The 22,994-nt window shown below is 40.6% G+C and overlaps 1 protein-coding gene across 1 annotated transcript in view; it reads left to right on the top strand.

Annotated features, from left to right (window-relative positions):
* Positions 1-8,948: 8,948 nt before the first annotated feature.
* The window catches only part of STX12 (syntaxin 12), a 42,262-nt gene continuing 28,216 nt past the window's right edge, over positions 8,949-22,994 (top strand). Inside the window, exon 1 of the mRNA XM_007097931.3 lies at positions 8,949-9,183. Within this exon, the coding sequence (XP_007097993.1) occupies positions 9,066-9,183 (118 nt within the window). The 5' untranslated portion in view covers positions 8,949-9,065. The remainder of the gene's footprint in view (positions 9,184-22,994) is intronic.

Consider the following 22,994-nt stretch of genomic DNA (forward strand, 5'->3'; position numbering starts at 1 on the left):
TAATGAGCAGATTCAAAATGGATAATATTTGAACTACAGAGCATTTTGGGGGTTAGTACGATCTGCTCAAGTATGGACTCTGAGTCTGAGCAGGAGAAATGCTGTCACTGTACCTTCTCCCCCTTCCTCCTCATCCATCCCAGCCTGCACACTCCCTGCTTTTAGTGGGAAAAGGGCGTTTCTTGAAGACAGGTGCTTGGCAGAAGCAGCTTGGCCTCAGCCAGAATTGTTTGTGTCCACCTTTCCCTTCCTGACTGAGCAGGCACATGGGTTTACTTTTCCGGGAGAGGAGATAGATTTGCACTTCTCGCCATTCTCTCAGGTCCTCCATGGGATGTTTGTGAAAGAAATGAGAGGTGTGTGATGTGCCGTGAAACACAGTAAAATCAACTACCTTGGAATCATTAATGCAGAGGGGTCCTGAGGCTCGAGGTAACCATGAGGACAGATGAACTTTGTACCTCAGTGCACCAAAATTGTAAGCAGTCAGTTTAACTTGCTAGGCATTTCCTAAAAGCCAGTGCTTGTAATCCGTGATAACATTCTCACAAGTGGAGCCATGCACAGAATTGGACAGAAATGTGGAAATGGGTGGCTTCTTTCTGATAAAAGAAACAATGGACCACGTTGCTCATCTATCACTCTAGTAGGGGAGGTCATTTTCCCTTCCAAGCAAGGGAGACGACAGTGCTAAACACTTTTGTAACTTTTTGAATGAGAAACTTTTATGTAAAGATAAACTGTCAGATAATATTTTTCAGATGCATTTACGTTTGACTCTGGGGAAAAGATTATGAAAAAAAGTTACAGTCATGGTTTTGGGTTTTTTTTTGTTTTTTTTTTTAATTTGGAAGACTTGAGAAATTCTGTTTCATGAAGTGACAATATAAAAACACATACTTAGTTTTATACTAAATCTTTTTTTAAGGTGTTGGCATTTAATACAAAGCAGATTCACACATTTTCTAACTTTCCACAAGTTCCAAAAAGTGAAGGAAGAAACCTCAGTCTTGAAGTTTTGGTTTTTAAAAATCATGACACTGTTTTACCATGAAATTGAGTAGCTAACTTTTGGTAACACCTTTTGTTTATTTGTATGTTTGTATAATGGACACTTTGAAACACAGGAATGTTTTGGTTTGTACAAACTTTGAAAAATGTGTGTTAATAAAAATTCACATTGAGTCAAGTATTGTTGGGTGATTGATTGATTGATTGCCGGTTTACCAGTAGGCATATCCCATTATGCCCTTCAGCCTAGAAAACAGTTTGTCTTGCTTGTTGACTTAAACAGTTAAAAGCCTAACTGTGGTAATAGGGAGCTTCATATCCATCAGAGAATAAACCCATTCTCTTTTTTTCTTCTGTGATTTTATTTTCCAGTTTAAGTGCTTGCTTTGTTATAAACGCTATGCTAGGCAATGAGAATACAGCAGTGAAGAAAATTTATTTCCTCATGGGGCTTCTATTTGGTGAAATATTGGACACCACCACTGTTCCTTGATTTTATATTCACCGTTATGAGTCAAAATACAACACAGGATGAATCTTCATAAGGTATGAGTGAGAAGATTTTGAGATACCATCTCAAGGAGAGGAATGTATTAGTTTGAATCTTTGGTGCTGGTAATTTTTAAAATTAATAACAGGTGCCTCTCAGACATTGTCACTGCCACATCCTGGTCATTCTGTAGACTCAGCGACAACTTATTTTCTCTCAATAAATTGAAGAAAGTTTTATTTTGTAGGTACTATGGCCTGAATTTAGGGGGGTTCTCCCCCCAAATTGATGTGTTGAAATCCTAACCCCCAAAGACGATAGTATTAAGAGGTGGAGCCTGTCTTTGGAAGGTGCTTGGGCCCTGCCTTCACAAATGGAATTAGATACCTTATCTCTACCACCATGTGAGGACCCAGCCAGAAGGCACTGACTGTGGACCAGAAAGAGGGCCATCACTAGAGTGTAACCTTGCTGGCCCCTTGATCTTGAACTTCTCAGCCTCCAGAACTCTTGAGAAATGAATTTCTGTTGTTTACAAGCTATGCAGTCTGTGATACTTTGTTACAGCAGCCCGAAAAAGAAAAGGCGGTAGGCTATGTTTATGACCATCTTCATTGTGTAAATCCATTTATCCATTTTCTCAGCCTTAAAAATCACTGTAGGGGAAGTATAGAGTATAAACAGAGAAGGATATTTAGTTCTTCAGGAAGGCCTTCAGCCGCTCAACCCTCAAAGTTTAGCGCTTTAGTTCCATTCTTTCGGTTTAAGATCATAAGTTACCTGCAGTATAGCTGTCTTCCACTAACGGCCAGCTCAAAGGTCTTGGAGGAGGGGCCGTTTTTGGGAAGGCCCAAACTGTCAGGAGTTGCAGGATATCCTGCTTATTGTTTCTATATAACAAACTACCCCAAAATTTAGTGGCTTAAAGCAAGCATTTAAATATGCCCACAGACTCTGTTGATCAAGAATTTGGACAGGGCACTGTGGGGCTGACTGGTCTTTATTCTACAATGTCTGGGTCCTCAGTTGGGAAGATTCAAAAGCTGAGGGATACTTCCTGGGGCTGGAATCGTCTCTAAAGGTTGTTTATTTGTATATTTAGTGCTCGGGCTGGGATTCTGGAAGTCCAGTAATGCTGACTGGAGCACTGACCTGGGACCCCTCCATATATAGCTTGGCCTTCCCCAGCATGGTGGGTCAAGGTAATCAGACTTCTTCTGTGGTGGCTCCAGACTCCCAAACACAAGTGAAGGGATTCAGTAAAGAAAGCTGAAGATGCATACATTTTCTGACCTGTCCTCAGAAGTCACATTACCTTACTTCTGCAGTTCTCTATTGGTTGAACAGAAGTCCATCCAGACTTGAGGGGAGTGGACATAAATCCCTTCTCTTAATGAGAAGATGACAAAGTAGAAGAGCATGTTGAATAGCTATTGTGGTGGCTATCTTAAAAAATATAATCAGCCATTGGGGCGCCTGGGTGGCTCAGTCGGTTAAGTGTCCGACTTTGGCTCAGGTCATGATCTCGCGGTCCGTGAGTTTGAGCCCCGCGTCGGGCTCTGTGCTGACAGCTCAGAGCCTGGAGCCTGTTTCAGATTCTGTGTCTCCCTCTCTCTGTGACCCATCCCCGTTCATGCTCTGTCTCTCTCTGTCTCAAAAATAAATAAACGTTAAAAAAAAAAAAATAAAAAAAAAATATAATCAGCCAAGAAAGGGAGTAGATTTTGGAACCAGACTAAAACCAAGAGGAGCAAGGTAGAAGCTGCAATGTCTTTCATGATCTACCTTCAGATGCCACTCTTCATCATTTCTACAACAGCTTACTGGTTACAGAGGTCAAATTATTGACACTATTCAATGTGGGACGGTGTCACCCATGTGGGTACATACCAGGAGGTAAGAATCATTGGGGTCCATCTTGTAGGCTGGCTACCACATTGCCCTTTGGCCTATACGATTGAGTAAAACCTCTAGATTTTGAAGCCAAAAATGAAAGTTATCAATGTGGGGAAAGCAATTCGTATTCCTTAGCTCTCACTGGAATCAACGACTACTTTGCCTACTCCCGTTTGCCAGGTTGTCTCTGCAACAGGGTTATCAATTCCGCTTGAAAAGTGACATCGTGTCAGGCTATGGTTAGCTCCGAAGTCAGACCGCCTGGGTTTGAGTTCTGTCTCTACTTAGGGTTGTGAGGATTAAATAATATAAGAAGTCTTTAGGACAGTACTTCGCACATAGCATGCGCTAGATTTTGCAAGCGATTATTTTGGATGGCTTCTACAGAATCTACATTTTCTGTCTCCTGAGAGGGAGTCACACATTGGAATAAACATGGATGTTCACTTGTTTTTTGCTTCCATTGTTACCTTATCCCAAGATCACTTTTAGGCCCTCAGAACATTCATGCAACCCACAACTTGTATATCCTTTCTGCAACTCCACACTACCCACCTCATGAATGCCACTTCATTGCGCTGGCTCTTCTCATCGCACTGCCTTTTTTTTTTTTTTTTAAGTTTAATAAGATATAATTTGCATACAATAAAATTTACCCATCTTAGTATATAGATTAAGGAGTTTTGATGGATGTATACAGTTGTGTAATCACCACAATCAAGACATAAAACATTTCTCTCAACCTCAAAACTGCCCTTATGCCCCTTGGCAGTTAATCCCCTGCCCCCAACTCCATCCCCCCCCCTCCCCCCCATAACCATTAATTTGATTTCTATCCCTACAGTTTTGCCTTTTCCGGAATGTCTCATAAATGGAGTCACACAATATGATTGTGTGCCTGACTTTTGTGCCTGACTTCTTTCATTTAGCATATGCTTTTGAGATCCGTCCGTGTTGGGCATGTCTCACTAATCCATTCCATGTTTCAGTAGTCTGATTCTTTTTATAGCTGAATAGTGTTCCGTTGTATGAATGTACCACAATTTGTTTACTTATTCAGTAGCTGATGGAAATTTGAGTTATTTCCAGCTTTGGTTTATTATGAATAAAGCTGTTTTACACATTTATGTACAGATCTTTATATAAAAATGTGTTTTCATTTCTCTTGGGTAAAATACCTAGGAATGGGGTTGCTGGATCATATGGTAAATTTGTTTCATCTAAAAAACTACCAAACTGTTTCCCAAAGTAGCTATAAGATTTTGCATTTCCACTAGCAATGTATGATGAGTCCTAATTTGAATGCAGCCTTCACTGCAACCTAAGTGAGTACCGTATCTCCATTGACACTTCCTTCCCATTCCCTAGAAAGATTACCATATTGGTCATAATGACACTCTATTTTTAAAATACGAAACTTATTTACTGAAGCATAGCATACTTCAGAAGAGGACACATTACATGTATATGACTTGATGAATTTTCACAAAGTAACATACATATAACATACATATAATCACCACCCAAATGAAGAAAGACTGCTACCAGCATCTTAGAAGCTCACCTCATGTGCCCATTCTTAGTACTCCCTCTCTTTCTTAAAACTAACTACATACTATCCTGACTTTTAATAATATGATTTTGCTCATTTTGAATCTAAGAAAAATGGATTGATACAGAATGTACTCATTTTTGTCTGGCTTCTTTGGCTAAGCATTATGTTATTTTTAAATTTTTTTTAAAGTAGGCTCCACACCCAACATGGGGATTGAACTCACAACCCAGAGACCAAGGGTTGCATGCTCCACTGACTGAGCCAGCCAGGCGTCCCACTATGTATTATGTTTGCATGAGTTCACCCACATTGCTCACATAGCAGTAGGACATTTATTTTTGTGTTCTCTAATACTACTACAATTTATCCATCCTACTGTTGATGGACACTCAGGTTATTTCCAGGTGGGAATTAGTAAAAATAAATGCTTCTCTGGCCTTCTTCATAATAGCCTCAAACTGGAAACAGTCCATATGTCCATGAATAAGAGAATGGATAATCAAATTGTAGTATATTTGTATGATAAAATAGTACCCAGCAATAAAAAAGACCAAACCACTGATATATGCAATATCATGGATAAGTCTCAAAAATCTTATGTTAATTGAAATAAGCCTAACACCAAACAATACATAAAATATGACTCCATCTCTACGAAGTCCAAGAATAGGGAAAACAAATCTGTAGTGATAAAAATTAGAAAGTGATTTCTGGGGATGAGGGAAATTGATTAGAAAGGAGCACAACTTGATATAGCAACATGCACAAACCTGCAGTTTTTGATGTTTTTGTTTTTGTACAACTCTGACCCATTTGCTACATTCCTTCCCCCTCCCCCCCCCCCATAAAATATGTGATAGAAAGGAGCACAGCTCAAGGAAACTTTCCTGGATTATGAGGAAATATTCTATATCTTGATATGGGTGCTAGTTCCATGGATGCATACAAATGTCAAAATTCACTGATCTGAACACTTAATATCTGTACGTGACATTGTATTGTATGTCAATTATAACTCAATAAAAATAAATTCAAAAAAATGCTTAGTCCTAAAAAATGCTATTATGAACATTCCTATACTTGGTTTTTGGAACACATAGGTATTCATATCTGTTGAGTATTTAGTTAGGGGTAGAATTGTTGTGTCATAGAATATGTATGAATCCCAGCTCTGAACTTAATAGCTGTACAGCATTGGGCAAGTACCCAGAACCTCTAGAGAACACCAGATTCCTTATCTGTTACCAAGGAGTTAATCTCACATTGATGGGTGCAAACCATGAGAATTGTTTTTGTCAATTAACAAAAGGACATAATGCAGAAAAATCACAGATTTTCAGAATATTTGCCATTTAAAAGATCAGTAAGAATGGAATATTCCACTCCGGCCTGGAGGATTTGAGTTACTTTGACACAGAGGAGCAGCCTCGATTTCCAACCCAGGTGCAGAGCTTCAGATAAGGGGTTTCCAGATACAACATTCCACATTTATCCTCACGTTGTAGTTTCCAAGGAAACAAGATCCCGAGTCCTCTTGTTAGCTCAGGCCTGATGATAATCCCCTTACATGTAGCCTCCTGTGCTTTAAGGCTATCAAAACACTGCTTCTTTTAAATTTTACCTACACCCCATCTTTCCCCCAAATCCTAGAATAACTCTATCTCCTCCTGTGCTAGGTGAGATGCCCTGTGATTTCTCTGGTGTGCAGTCTCCCTTGCAGCATTAAGTTGATAAGCCTAAGTTTGTCAGACCACAGGTGGTCTTTATCAGATAGGCTTTATCTTGGGGGTTACCGATAAGAATTGTAAAAGGTGTTCACATTGCCTGGATAGGTATTTAAAAAATGGTAGTTATTTTTTATTTATTTATATTTTTATTTTTTATATTTTTATTTATTTTTTATATTTATTTATATTTATTTATATATTTTATATTTATTTATATTTTTATTTATTTATTTATATTTATGTATAAATATAATAAATGTGCATTTGACATCTAGTATTTGCAAGACATAAATGTATTGCTTTGGCAGATAGCACACAATAGCACAAGACACAGAAAACCACTTTTTTTTTTTTAATTTTTTTTTAACGTTTTATTTATTTTTGAGACAGAGAGAGACAGAGCATGAACGGGGGAGGGGCAGAGAGAGAGGGAGACACAGAATCGGAAGCAGGCTCCAGGCTCCGAGCCATCAGCCCAGAGCCTGATGCGGGGCTTGAACTCACGGATGGCGAGATCGTGACCTGAGCCGAAGTCGGACGCCCAACCGACTGAGCCACCCAGGCGCCCCAGAAAACCACTTTTTATTGAGATGGAGAAAATACAGGCACCTGGGTGGCTCAATCAGTTGAGTGTCCAACTTCGGCTCAGGTCATGATGTCACAGTTTGTGAGCTTGAGCCCTGCACTGGACTGGCTGCTGTCAGTACAGAGCCCGCTTCTGATCCTCTGCCCTCGCCCCCTGCTCCTCCCCCCCAGCACTCTCTCTCTCTCTATCTCTCTCTCTCTCAAAAATAAAACATTAGAAAAACACAAACAAAAAAACAACAATAACAAAACCCTATGTCTTCAGTTCCTAGGATTAAAAATACCTTTACTGAAGTTCACCTTAAATAGAGTCAAATGTAAATGAAAAATACTCAAGACTATTTTATAGGTAAAAAAGTACAATTGACATGATTTGCTATAAGATTTGACATATGGATCTAAGAAATGGTAGCGTTTTACTGACCAGAATCAGAGCCCCCAAATGTCATCTGTCCCTTTCTGTACAGAAAGAAATGCTCTTATAAATGCTGCACAGAAACAGCTTTGCTTACAAAATCTCTAAGGCTGAACGCAGGCTTATTCCCTCATTTGGGGTCTCCTCCCAAACAGGCAAACAGCTTCCTCTCTTTGACCTTTCCCAGACATTTCAAAATAGGCTGGGGTGGGGATGGGTGGAGAACTCAGGAAATAAACACTACCAGTTCCCCCTTCACTTCTCCCTATCTTGATCTCTTCCCAAACCAAAATCCTACCGACGTCTGCCCATTTACGATAAGCTCACAAAATGCAGTCTTCTGTGGGAACATTGAGGTCATACATTCCAAATAACTTACAGAATGATTTTTAAAATTTGAGAGTCTAGTTCTCCCAAAAATCCTGGTTTGAGATACATAGTAAATTAAGAGGCTATTTGGGAACGATTTAGATGGAGAATGAGTTTAGGAATATGAGAATGCATTTTAGGGAAGAAGCAACATGAGGATGGAGTTGTCTTAGTGTTTGGGTTTTGCAGTCAAATCTCAGAAAAGCAAATTGACTGCTGTGGTCTTAATTTTCTAAGTTTTGCAAAAGAAAAGAACTTACTTTGTCGAATTACTTTGCTTCAACATTAAAAAAAAAAAAAAGATTGTCTATTATTTATCCCGAAGGTAAAAATATAGTTAGAACATTGTCCCTTGCTATGATAGAGCTTATGAACAGCGAATTGCAGTAAAGATTCATACATAGTATGTTCTCAATAAAAAATATTATCATCGCTTTATTGTTTAGATTAGAAGAGGGATGGAGGAAGAAATAAAAGCCGTCTGTAAACCATAAAAGTGCTCCGCAAATACTATGAAAGCCCTAGAGGATGGAAGTAGAGTGAGGGATTTCAGGAGTTTGGTTACGGATCTGAGGGTCAAGGTTGTCGAATTCTCCCATATTTGGGCCTGAATTCTCAGACTAGGATGTTAGGGCTGAGATCATCGGTACAATTTTATGCTAATCGAAAATTCTTGCCTCCTGTCACCGTGCTCTGGCGAGCAACAACACTGTCACACCAGCTCCTCCAATCCGAGCCCCAACCGTATGACGTCATCGCCCCGCCCCATTCCTCCAAAGCGGATGCGTCCTGTCTCTAAGCTACTGTCTCGGGCACCAGATCCAGCGCCGCCTGCGCAGTGGCCCGGGGCGGGACGGACGCATGCGCGCTGCAGGGAGGTGGGGCTAGTGCGCACGCAGCCCTAGCCCCCTCCCCCGCCCTTTCTCTTCTCGGTTTCCCCGTCAGGGTGCGGGTCCATTCTGGTGGCTGCTTCCCATAGGAAAGCGCTGCAGGGCGAGTCGGCCTCAGTTCCTCATCATGTCTTACGGTCCCTTAGACATGTATCGGACCCCGGGGTCCTCTGGGCCCCAGCTCCGGGACTTCAACAGCATCATCCAGACGTGCAGCGGCAACATCCAGCGGATCAGCCAAGCCAGTGAGCCGCGGTACAGGGCTGGGGGGCAGGGGCCGTCCCGGGGACAGGCCTGGGTGAGGGTGCCGGGACGCGGAGCCCGGCCGAGGCTACGGCCAAGGCCACACCTGAGCCCATCTCGGGCTCTCTCCTGTGGGGGCGGCGGGTTGCCATCCCCGAGTCTATCAGGCCCAGCCTCCCCGAGAGTCCCGAGCCCCAGCTGAAGCTTGAGTTTCTTCTCTGGTGTTCTCCTCTCACGGTCTTGGGGCCGAAACAGCAGTCCTGACAGCCCTAGGGTGGGAGGGGTGTGTGTGTCACCTCGGGAATAGTGAGTGAGTGAGTTGACTTGGCGCAGTGGTCAGCCGAGTTTTTCCTGTCATCCGCCTTCCCCCCACCCACCTCTCTTTCCTCTTTGGCCAGTTTGGATCAGGAGTTGTTTACTGATGTAGGTTTTAGGTTTACATTCCGCTCAGCTTCTTGCTCCTTGGAAATTAGCAGCTTTCAATTAAGGGAAGTGGAGAGGGCATGTGTTTGGGTGACTTAATACCCAGCTCTCCCTGTGATGAATTTGGAAATCAGATACAATAACTTGTATTTGAGGGACGAGGTGACTTCTGTTTTAATAAAGAGAATTCACCGAAAACATTTGGATTTACATGATTTTGTCTTTTGTAGCAAAAGATGTGCACGTATTTTTGGATTTCAAGCCGATGAAGTTTTTGCATTCCTTCCCTATTTAGCCGCTTTTTTGAACAAATCTCGTACACAGAGAAGCTCAGGGACTTGGCCACATTCACACAGCAAGTAAGACATGACAGAGTTAGTGGCGGATTTCAGAATGTCATTGCTTGTCTTAAAACCACCTCCCCATCGTTAGGTTCTGAGTAGGACTGATTGAACTGATTGAGTCAAATACAGCCTGTTTCTTGTGCTTGAAAATCATCTCAGAGCCTTATAAACAGGTCAGCAGCACAACTTGACTTGGAAAGAATCCTCATTTATTATTGTGTTTTTGTGAGCTTGGCTGTACTCTTTTAATAGGTAGAACTCAGCTGGTCCTGAATTATAATTACGTTCTATATAAAGAGGGGGGAAAGTTTCTGATGAAGAGTGTGAGACTGGGTGATATGGCAGTGGAAGGAAGAATAAATATGTGGCCTGTATAATATAGAAATTAAAAAAAATTAATATGACCACTGGTTAGAAAGTATAGTATTTTGTGTTCTAATTCCTCCTATTGTGAGAGAGCTGTAGTACCAGTTAGGTCACAAGAGTCTACTTCAAGGCTGGAAGTTTATTGTTGAGGCTAAATGTAACCTTAATGTCTGAAATATTCATCCTACGTTGTTTTTTTTTTTTTTTGTTTTTGTTTTTTTTTGTTTTTTTGAGTATTAGGCATGTGGTAAGTGTAGGAACTGGCATGGATTCTTTCAACAGGGAGCCTGTGGAGTTGTAACAACCGAAATACAAAGTTGCAAGTGATCAGTACTACAGAAGAGGTATATAATAACATTGTGCAGGTGTTCAGGGGAGAAAGATACCATTTTCATTTGGGAGGAACCTGGGAAGGCATTATGGCATTTGAGCTAGGTCCAGAAAGTGGTGGAAAGGATTCGAACTTTAGACACTAGAGAAGGGAATAAAATGCACAAGGCATGCTGGTGGGAAAGTATGGGGTATATATAGGAAAGTAGAGTGATTTAATTTGGCTGCGGGAGTGGACTCCAGAAAGTAGTGGAGAATTGGGTTGGAAAAGTTAATTTGGGGCCCAAACCTGAAAGGCTTTAAGTGTTAAACTTAAGAGGGCTTGGATTTAATTCTTTAGGAGTATATATATTGAATTGGAAGGGAGAGACTGGAATTAGAGACACCAATTAGGAGCTGTGAAAATGAAAAGGAAGGAAAGGATAGGCTTCTTTGGTAATAGACTTGACAGGATTTAGCTGTTGGTTGGGTGTTGGGCTCAAGGGATCATTGGAGTCAACTGTTAATAACATTAATAGGTTATTTTTGAGTACATACTGTGTGCCAGGCAATGCAAAAAGTGCTTTATATGCATTATCTTATTTTTTTTTAACTACTCTGTGAAGTAGCTACCAATATTATTTCTTTGTATGGGTTAGGAAGCAGACTGAGAAAGTTTAAATAATTACCGAGCTAATAAATGGCAATACCTGAATTTGAAACCACATCTGTCTCTTATGACCAGTAATTAGCTTTTTTATAATTTTTAATTAATATTACAGTTTGTAGCAGCCCTTCAACTTACAAATGACCCTTTTTTTTTTTTTTTTAACTCTCCATAGGAAAGTGGGGAATACCTGAGGCCATAGAACTTTCTCATGTGGTGTGTCTAACCTCCCTTGCTAGATTGTTAGCTCCTTTGAAGAAGCATGGGGCATGACTTATTCATCTTTTTATTTCTAGTACTTATCTCAGTCCCAAATATATGATAGATTCATACATGTACTGTTCAACAAATATTCTTTGAGCACCCTCTGTGTGCTGGGATTGGAGTGATGAACAAGACAGACAAAATTGCTGCCCTGAGAATGTGTGTGTACCTATGTGTGTGTATATACATATATAAATATCCAGTAATGATTAAATGCCATGAAGAAAATAGGGTAAGGGGATAGAGAATGAAGAGAGAAAGAGGGTGGGTGTTCTGTATTTTAGATCAGATGGTTAAGGAGGGGCTCTGTGAGGAGGTGATATTTGAATAGACACCTGAATGAAGTGAGGGAGAGAGCCATGTGAGTAGCTGGGGGAAGGCATTCTAGGCAGAGGTTATAGTAAGAGCAAAGACCTTAGTGTGTTCAAAGTATAGCAAGGAAGCTAGTGTGGCCGGACTGCAGTTAAAGAAGGGGAGCATAGTAAGAAAAGAAGTCAGGGACGTAGCCAAACATCTTATCATTTAGGGTCTTGATGCTTTTTTTTTTTTTAATTTTTTTAATATTTATTTATTTTTGACACAGAGAGAGAGACAGAGCATGAGCGGGGGAGGGGACAGAGAGAAAGAGGGAGACACAGAATCAGAAGCAGGCTCCAGGCTCTGTGCTGTCAACACAGAGTCCGATGCGAGGCTCGAACTCACAGACCACGAGATCGTGACCTGAGCTGAAGTCGGACGCTCAACTGACTGAGCCACCCAGGCACCCCTAGGGTTTTGATGCTTAATAAATAGTATATTTAAAGTGAATGAGGTTTTTCTACTATCTTTGAACTCTTACTGCCTCAGTTTCCTTGTACTGGGTGGTACCTACCACATCTTATGACCCTAGTCCGCGTGAGTTGGAATTCTTCCCTTAGGGTTGTTAGATGAGGAATGGGGAATTTGAAGTTAGTAGGGTGACATTGCTTCTACCCTGTTATGAGGTTGGTGACTTTCCCCAAACCTCTCCCAGACATGGCAGACATACTAAGTATACACTCTGAAATTGAGCTCACAGACATATACCCATGTCCAGAGAGCCCTGCAGGCACTCTACCCATTGAAAATTTGAGAGAATAGCTATTCTTTTTTCTCAGCTCTCCAGCCACAGATGTAGGTTTGGAATTACTGAGCATATCAGCCGAAATATGGCAGGCCACCACGTGAGTTGATATAGATACAGCTAAGGCTGACTGCCTGGTACAACAAGGGTTGTTATCAGTATGTGTGGGGTACAGAAGAAATATACTTAACTCTGCCTATTATGGAGTGAAGGGTCTGGGCAAGTATTGCTGTGTCAGATATAGGAAAAGACCTAATAGCCTCCAAGTTAGCTTTGCTTCCAAGAGCAGCATTGCTGTTCTTTAATATTGCTTATTTATTGATAACAGTTTTTTAACTAAAAAAAAATAAATAAAAGGCAGTTGAATTTTTAAAACTGATTACTGTGAAATCCCATGGGTGGTCTTTCAAAGTTATTTTCGCATTTGCCATTTGCTTTTTATTTCATTGCCGTCTCGTAAATCTTCAAGATGTCAACATGTGTATCACAGCATCAAACTCTCAGTGTCTCTGTTTCCATTCTTATTCATCCTGATAATGTATCAGCAGTATGTCTAAAATCCTGGCTTGTTTTTTTAAGTATATTTACTTATTTTGAGAGAAAGAGAGCGTGAGTGAGGGAGGGGCAGAGAGAGGGGGAGACAGAGAATCCCAAGCAAGCTCTGCACTGTCAGCGCAGAGCCCGATTCAGGTCTCAAACTCATGAACTGCAGGATCATGACCTGAGCCGAAATCACTGACCAAGCCAGCCAGGCGCCCCTAAAATCCTGTTTTGATTATACCACTCACCTCCTCAAGAGCCTGTGGTGGCTCTCTGTTGTCTGCTGCATCATATCATAACTTTCTTTGTTTTCACTCTTTGTCATCATTTTTTTTTAAGGTTTTATTTTTAAGCCATCTCTACACCCAAGGTGGAGCTTGAGCCTACCACCCCAAGGTTAAGAGTCATTTGCTCTAGGGGCGCCCAGTTGGCTCAGTAGGTTAAGCGTCCAACTTTGGCTCAGGTCATGATCTCACAGTTCGTGAGTTCAAGCCCTGCATCGGGCTCTGTGCTGACAGCTCAGAGTCTGGAGCCTGCTTGGGCTTCTGTGTGTGTGTGTGTGTGTGTGTGTGTGTGTGTGTGTGTGTGTGTGTGTCTGCCCCTCCCCCACTCACGCTCTGTCTCTCTCCTTCAGAAATAAACATTAAAAAAAATTGAAAAAAAAGAGTCATTTGCTCTACCAACTCAGTCTCTGTCATCTTAACCCAAATAAGCCGTATTTTCTACTTATCTTCACTCTTTGCTATAAGCAGGTTATTTTTCTTAACATCCTTAAACACTGGTTTTTGCTTCAAGTTTTTGCACCTTCTGTTCCTCCTTTCTTTAATATCTTTCCCTACCTCACTATCTAAATTATACAAATCCTCTGAGTTGTGCTTAAATCCTACCCCTTGCAACTAAGCCTTCCTTTGCTTTTGAAAGAAAGTGAAGTCAGAAGGGGCATGAGCTTTCAGGTCAGCCCTTCGGTGACTGAGTCCTCGCCCCTCTGTGCACTGTTAACCTTGGGCAGCTTATTTCCCTTTTTTGTTGCAACCCCAGGTGTGAAATGAATGGAATTGTTAAAATGGGGCATTTGAAAGTAGAGTGCTTGGCACATAGTAGACATTCAGTAAATGGTGATATTATTGGTCGAATCTCCTGCCCCACTATGCTTTAGTAGCTAGGTGAGCAGTTTCAGGAGTCACACTGCCCGGGTTTGAATCCGAGATCTGCTTCTTACTTACCTGTGTAGACATACTGCTTTACTGCTCTATTTCTCAATTTCCTCATCTTTAAAGTAGAGTAAAAAATAATCTACTTCATAGGGCTTTGAGAGTTGAATGAGGTAATTATGAAAATTGCTTAAAACAGCACCTGCAACATAGTAAATGTTTAAGAAATGTTAACTATCCTTTTATGTTGTTGTTTTTCTTTGAATTTACAGGCACTTTTCTTTCACAGTTTAGCATTTATTTATATTCAGTATTCTTCAATTTGTTTTTTTTTTTTGTTTTTTTTTTTTTTTTTTTTTACCTTGTCATTCTAATTAGAGAGATTACTTTTAGTTTTCTGGGGATAGAGACAGCATGCATTGTATAGTTCTCTTTAGCTCCGGTGTCTGGCACAGCAATGGTTATGTTGTTGGCATTCAGTATGTACTTAATTGATGTTATCATTGCTGAGTATGTCGTTCTTGGTCTTGAGTCTGATAATAATAGCTATCCTTCATTGAGTTCTTTTCTGTGCCAGACACTGTTCTAAATTTAGCCCCGTATTATTTTATTCTCTCAAAAACCGTATGAGAGTTCTCTTGTTATTCCCATTTTTTAGGTGAAGAAACTGAGGCACAGAGGAGTGGAGTGTTTTGCTCAAGATAGGAAAGCTGAGTCGGGGCGCCTGGCTGGCTCCGTCAGTGGAGCATGTGACTCTCGATCTTGGCATCATGAGTTCAGGCTCCACGTTGGGCATAGAGCTAACTTAAAAAACAAAGAAAGAAAAGAAAAGATCATAACACCAAGGAGTGGTGGAGCCAGGAGTAACACATAGGCAGTCTTAATTCAGAGCCTGTGCTCTTAATTAACCATTACATATTTTGACCTTTGATATTTAGTGCTCATGTTCAGTTTGGTTTAGAGCTTTCCTATTATAATAGAGTGGCTACTTTTTTTAAAGTCAGGTCATTTTCGTTGTATGAAAACAGAATATAAACCTAATTTTCAGAGTAACACACTGAGATGACTTTATTGTCTTAATCACCACATAGGCCTTCATTTTCCCATTTGGTGTAAATAATGTTTTTTCCTTGAATTTATATTTGTTTTTTTAATATACTATGACAGTAGTTGCTTTGATATGACTAGACCTTGATTTGGATTAAGGTTCATTCGGAGATTCAGATTCTGCTTAAAACTGATATCACCTGAAAGTACATAAAGAGTGTTCAGTATAGAGTAGTTTGCAGTGTGGATATCAACTGTAATGTATAATAAGTTGATTTGTTTTGTAGTCTTCATAAAAGTTTTAGCCAGGACATGCTTTTAAAAATAGGATATCGGTGATGGAACTTGAGGTCTAGTTTTAAAAATAACAAAATTGCTTACACAGAACTGAAGGACTTGTCTTTCCATTTGGCCTAGTCATCTGGTTTCCAGGATTATGCAGCATTTCATAGAGGATTCTTTTCATCCAAAAGGTTGTAGCAAATCAGTCTAAGGTAAAACTTTTATTTACTAGAATGCTTAGAAAAAGGGTTTTCTCATTAGTCAAGATGACCAGAAAACCCTTTTAGATTCAACCCATTTAATAAAAATCTTTCCAAAAAGTATCACTTTACTTTTTGATATTTTATGTACACTCCAGTGAAAATACCTATATATGTGAACATTCTATTCCTTTTTGTGCCTTAAGCTCATTAAGGGGTGAAATTCTTCAATGGAAACTAGATGGCTCATTGAGTCATTATTTGTGTTTTAATGTTTATTTATTTATTTTTGAGAGAGAGAGAGAGAGAGAGAGAGACAGACAGACAGAATTCCAAGCAGGCTCCCCAAAGCCGAGAGCCTGACCCAGGGCTCGAACTCACAAACTGAGATCATGACCTGAGCCGAAACCAAGAGTCAGATGCTCAACTGACTGAGCCACCCTGGCGCCCCTCATTGAGTCATTAGTTTTTAGTAACCCCCTGGTGTTGGTGGTTATGGAGGGCAGTATACAAAAAATTCTGTTTCTTTGGATTCTAGTAAAGTAAGACACTACTCCCCTTATGATTTGAGTTTTGGGGTATCTGATACCTGAGTCTTGCTGGAAACTTTTAGGAAAATGCTTTAATATTCAGGAATTTAGAAAGAATTGATGGAGGCATAGATTGATTTTGGTGCTTAGCTAGCAAATGGCCTTATAAGTCCCCCTCTCCTGCACTTTCATAACCCTCCCCCAACAAATTCAGGTAACCTCAACAAACAAGAGAAGTCAGGAGAATCTAGATGAAAAAGTTCTCAGCTGAGAATACACAAAGAACAGCTGATTTTAATTGATTTTCCCCCCATGTGCTAGAAAATTCCCACTGCTCTCTAGGGTATTTAATAAAGTTAAAAAAAATTTTTTTTTTAAGTTTACTTATTTTTGAGAAACAGAGTGAGACAAAGCATGAGCGGGGGAGGGGCAGAAAGCAAAGGAGACCCAGAATCTGAAGCAGGCTCCAGGCTCTGAGCAAGTGGTCAGCACAGAGCCTGATGCGGGGCTCGAACCCACGAACTGGGAGATCATGACCTGAGCCGAAGTCGGGCGGTCAACCGACTGAGCTACCCAGGTGCCCCTATTTAATAAAGTTTTTAAAGTTTATTTTATTTTTTAGTGATCACTACACCTAACGTGGTGCTCTGACTCACGACCCTGAGATCAAGAGTTGCATGCTCGTCTGACTGAGCCAGCCAGGTGCCCTGGGTATTTAATAAGTTTTGATAGATGATTAATAACTTGATACTTTGACATATCTATAGCGTTTCTAAGGAGAGTGCTCTACTTTATAAAGACAGTCAATGATAGGAGCTCTGTTTCCTTGAACTTTTTAAAGATCTACCTTAATGTGTCATCATACATTCAACCAACTATTTTCTGGAGGGGGGAGTGTGTGGGGTGTGTGTGTGTGTGTGTGTGTGTGTGTGTGTGCGCGCGCGCGTGCGCACGGTTACGCAAATACAAAAATGAGAAGAATGTGGTCCCTGCCCTCCAGAGGCACAAACTCAGTCCAGTCTCATCTGTACACACGTGGAACCTCTCTAAGCCAAACTCTGGCTTGCCAAAAACACTCCTTGGTTACATAGCATCGTTCTGGGACTATGCTTATTCATATTGTTGAATTTTAGCACTGAGGAGTGATGGGAATACTCAGAGATCATTTCATTCTCACATAGTTGTAAATATTTTATGAGGAGGGGCGCCCGGGTGGCTCTGTTGGTTAAGTGACTGACTCTTGGTTTCGGCTCAGGTAAAGATCTCACAGTTCTTGGGTTTGAGTCCCACATCAGACTGTGCGCTGACAGCACACAGCCTACTTGGATTCTCTATCTCTCCTTCTCTCTGTGCCTCCCCCACTAATGCTGTCTCTCTCTCTCAAAATAAATAAACTTAAAAAAAAGGGGGGGTGCCTGGGTGGCTCAGTTGATTAAGCATCTGACTTCAGCTCTGGTGTTGTTCGTGAGTTTGAGCCCTGTGTCGGGCTCTGTGCTGACAGCTCAGAGCCTGGAGCCTCCTTCAGATTCTGTGTCTCCCTCTCTGTCTGCCCCTCCCCCACTCACACACACTCTCACTCTCTCTCTCTCTCTCTCTCTCTCTCTCTCTCTCTCTCTCTCAAAAATAAATACTACAAAATGTTTAAAGAAAAAAGAAAGAAAAAACAAGATTTTATAATGAGAAAACACCTCACCCCCACAACTGGTATTATAACGATAGTTAGTACTCAATATATGCAAGTTAAACCTGAATGCCACAGACATTTGGTGACAAGAAACCCAACTACATGAAATGAGCTTGGTTGGTGCCATACATCTAGTTAGTGGTCAAATCTGGCTTAGAGGTCAGGTCTCAATTATTCCTCGCTCATGTTCATTCATAGCTTTTGTCTTAAATAAAGTGTCATGATATAAAAGGGAGGTTAACTCAGTCAGCAATGACTTATGTACCCACTGGGTGCCTGGCACTCTGCTGGACTCTGGTGAGTACACAGGAGTGTTCCCGAAGGTGGGAGGGAGTTGGGAAGAGAACAGGTTAGAGCAAGGGCATCAGCCTACCTGGAGCAGAGAGAGAGCTGTTCAGTTGGGGAGTTATCAGATAAGCAGGGTGGGGCTAAGTGGAACACTGGAATTGAGACCTGCCCTGTGTTACTTCATTCTGTTTCCATTTAGCGTCAGCCTTTTGAGAAAACATAATGTGGCACCAAGAATATAGCTGTTGGAATTTGCCCTGGGCTTGAGTTCTGGTTATTACGATACTCCGTGGCTTCCCATTTCATTACAAGTTGAAGTCCTTGCTCTAGTTTACAAGGCCCTATATAATCTGGCCTCTGCCTCTTTGTCCACTTTTCCTCTCTCTTGCTTGCTCTACTTTAGCCACAATGGTCTCCTCACTGTTCCTCCTTCACAGGAAGCACTCTTGCCTTGGGACTTTGCCTTAATACTCTCTTTGTTAGAAAGCTTCTCCCCCATATATTTGCATAACTTGATCTTTCACTTCCTTTAGATCTCTTCTCTGTGTCACCTTCTCAGAGAGGTTTTCTCTAACCACCCTATGTAAAACGAGCACCCTCTCCTTGCCCTGTCTTTCCAGCCCTTACCTGAATTTATTTTTCTTTATAGTACTTATCACCACCAGATATATACTTATTGTCTCTTTAAAGTGTTAGCTTCTCTCTCTAAAAAATGTTTATTTATTTTGAGAGAGAGAGATCGAGAGCGAGCTTGGGGGAAAGGCAGAGAGAGAGAGAGATAGACAGAAAGGGAGAGAGAGAAATCCCAAGCAGGCTCACGCTATCAGCACAGAGCCTGATGTGGGGCTTGATCTCACAAACAGTGAGATCGTGACCTGAGCCAAAATTAAGAGTTGGAGGCTTAACAGACTGAGCCACCCAGGTGCTCCTAAAATGTTACCTTCTTGAGAGCAGATTCTTCTAGAGCATAGGACAGTGTAAAGTAGGTATTCTGAATGAATGGAGAGACGGATGGATGGATGAATAAATGAGTGTTGTTGTGCTCGTGAGCCTCAGTGAGCCCATCTATAATATTGAGAGCATAATGCTTATTCAAAGGGTTTTTGGAATCAAATAAGATAATGCTTATTAAGTGTAAAGGAAAAATACTCCTGTGTTTCCTACACTTTAAATACTTCTGACATCAGATGTGTGGCTTTTCCATACACCAGACAATTCTGAGATTCTTCAAACACCAGTTGGATTTCCTACAATTTAACGCAATTCTGACACTTCTACCTGGAGTTATTATCAGATCCCACAGGTTAAGGACTGGGTCCCATGTGACTATCCCTTTTCAGATACCAGTTACAAGTTCGGTTGTCACATGTGCTTCTGACCAGTGGGCTGTAAAATCAGAGGTTCCCATGAGCCCCTCCTTGAGTTTGATTAATTTGTTAGGGCACCTCACATAATTCAGGAAAACATTTGCTTACTAGATTACCAGTGTATTATAAGAGAGCATAATTCGGGAACAGCCAGGTAGAAGAGATGCCCATTCAAGGAAGGGGCTTGGACACCCTCTGATACCGTCTGTGTATCTTCAGCTGTTGACCAACCCAGAAGTTCATCAAGTGTACTTGAAGAGTTTTTATAGAACTTAATCTGTAGTGCCTATCACCCTCCCGCCCCCCATTTCCCTAAAGTCTGTGGGTGGGGCTGAAAGTTCTAACCTTCTAATCACTTGGTCATTCTTCTGACTAGCCCCACCCAGCCTAAGGCTATCTAACTTTAAGTCACCCCAGGAGCATAAACTCAGTGTGCTCAGAAGGGGGTCTTTATGCATAACAAAAGACACTCCCATTGTGCACAAAATTCCAAGGGTTTTAGGTGCTTTGTGCCAGGATCTGGGGACAAAGACCCAATATATTTTCTATTATATCACATCAAGTACCTAACCAATTGTCTGGCACAGAAGAAATGCTCAATTAATGCTAATGCCCTCTTATAAATTATTTGTATGGATAACCAGTTGATAGCTCTAGTGGTATCCTAATTCCTATTTGACTGAGATAAGGGGAAATTCCATATGTCAGTGATGAAAAATTTTATCTTGTAGGATGCTGTCTTAGCAAAATTATGGTGTTTACATTTTCCTGTGGAACCATTAAGCTAAAAGGAACCCTCATTTAATAGAATAAATATATTTTATGAAGTTGGTCAAAAGGCACAATTTTAATCACTTGAACACTGTATTTCTGTTATAAAATTGGAGTTACGTTTTTGCTAAAAAAAAAAAAAAAAAAAAACAGTCCCAAAATAAGATAAAATCATAATTTGAAGTGCTACAAGTTTATATATTCTTGACTTTGGAATTTTTTGTTTTATAACACGTATGATACAGCGATTTTGGCTAGAGAGAAGTAACTTGCACATATTGCTAAGGATGAGTTTGTTCAGTTTCTACTTGGGAGTAGAGTCACCCAACAATCAGATGTGGCTTAATCATTGTTTCTAATCAGACTTGGAAGCTATTAGTTTATCAGTGTTTTTGTAAGGTAACTGGTACTTAATAAACCTCAGCTTGCATTTTTACTATTCTTGGTGACCAAATTAGGGGCACGATTAAGACCTGGCCCCACTATCAGCAATAGCCAAAGTATGGAAAGAGCCCAAATGTCCATCGATGGATGAATGGATAAAGAAGATGTGGGATATATATACAATGGAGTATTGCTCGGCAATCAAAAAAGAATGAAATCTTGCCATTGGCAACTATGTGGATGGAACTGGAGGGTATTATGCTAAGTGAAATTAGTCAGAGAAAGACAAACATCATATGACTTCACTCATATGAGGACTTTAAGAGACAAAACAAATGAACATAAGGGAAGGGAAACAAAAATAATATAAAAACAGGGAGGGGGACAAAACAGAAGAGACTCATAAATATGGAGAACAAACTGAGGGTTACTGGAGGGGTTGTAGGAGGGGAGATGGGCTAAATGGGTAAGGAGCACTAAGGAATCTACTACTGAAATCGTTGTTGCACTATATGCTAACTAAGATTGTAAATTTAAAAAAATAAAAAATAAAATGAAAAAAAAAAAAAAAGACCAAACCCCAAATTTTGTTATTTTAAGGAGCACCCTATCATAAGAAAACAGTAATTTTTTTTAATTTTTAAATTCTTCTGTCTTCTAATCTTTTTTAAATGTTTATTTACTTGTTTTGAGAGAAGGGGAGAGAATCCCAAGTAGGCTCAGTGCTGTCAGCACAGAGCCCAACATGGGGCTGGATGCCACGAATCAAGAGTCAGATGCTTAACCATCTGAGCCATGCAGGCATCCCAGGAACTACTAATTTTTATTTTTATTTTTTATTTTTGTATGTTTATTTATTTTTGAGAGAGAGGGGGGGGGGGGAAGAGCAGAGAGAGAGGGAGGCAGAGTATCTGAAGCGGGCTCTGCACTGATAGCAGAGAGCCCAATGTGGGGCTTGAACTTACGAACCATGAGATCATGACCTGAGCTGAGGTTGGACATTTAACCGAGTCAACCAGGTGCCCCAGGAACTACTAATTTTTAAAATTCAAAGTTCTAGTAAGTGAAGATTCTTTCTTACTGGATATGGAAGCATTGTATACGCTGCCCCTATAATATATATTATATACTTCCTCCTCATCTTCCACTAAGCCAGTCATTTAGCAGTCTGATATCTCACAAGTGAAACTTTGGCATTAATACTGAGAGAATAGAAAGCCCCTCACAAAGGAAACTGTGTTTTGGTTGGAGGAGCCATATACCTATTGTGTTTTATTATCTCTTAAAGTTCTGGTGAAACTTGAATATAACCACGATTCCTCTGGTAAAAGAATACACTGTTATTATGTTCTATACCCCAGCAACTTGGAATAGAAGATAATGAATGCTCTTAAGCAAGCAAGCAAGCAAGGGGCGCCTGGGTGGCTCAGTCGGTTAGGCGTCCAACTTCGGCTCAGGTCATGATCTCACAGTTTGTGGTTTCGAGCCCAGTGTTGGGCTCTGTGCTGACAGCTCGGAGCCTGGAGCCTACTTCAGATTCTGTCTCCCTCTCTCCCTGCCTCTCCCCCCGACTTGTGCTCTGTGTCTCTCTCTCTCTCTCTCAAAAAGAAACATTAAAAGAAAAAAACAACAAGCAAGCAAACAACAGAAAATAAATAAAACAAAATCCCAATCTCTTCAAGTGAATGAATGAATGTATTTTCTTTATCCTCCCTGCCAACCAGCAAAAGAACAGAGAGCAGGATAAAAAGGAAATCAAAGGGTCAACTACACTTCAAAAAAACCCACAAAACCCAAAAATATTTAGAATAAGAAAAAAAGAAAAGAAATCAGCGCTCTACTTCTGTTACACAAATCAGTAAGGTATACGGGGCCATTCACATTCCCAGGCAGGCTGGTGTTAGAGTCTTTCTTCTTATTGATAGATGATCACTTCCTGTGGACCTCTGCTTTCCTAGTCCAGGGTTAGAGGCCTAAATATCTAGAATTTAAACATGAGCTAGTGTTAGCAAAATATCTAGGAAAAGATAGAGAACGTTATATGAACAAAAACACATATTTGACTATAAGACAACATAGGTAAAAGAACATAGG

The sequence above is a fragment of the Panthera tigris genome, chromosome C1 (assembly GCF_018350195.1).
Source record: "Panthera tigris isolate Pti1 chromosome C1, P.tigris_Pti1_mat1.1, whole genome shotgun sequence".
NCBI lineage: Eukaryota > Metazoa > Chordata > Mammalia > Carnivora > Felidae > Panthera > Panthera tigris.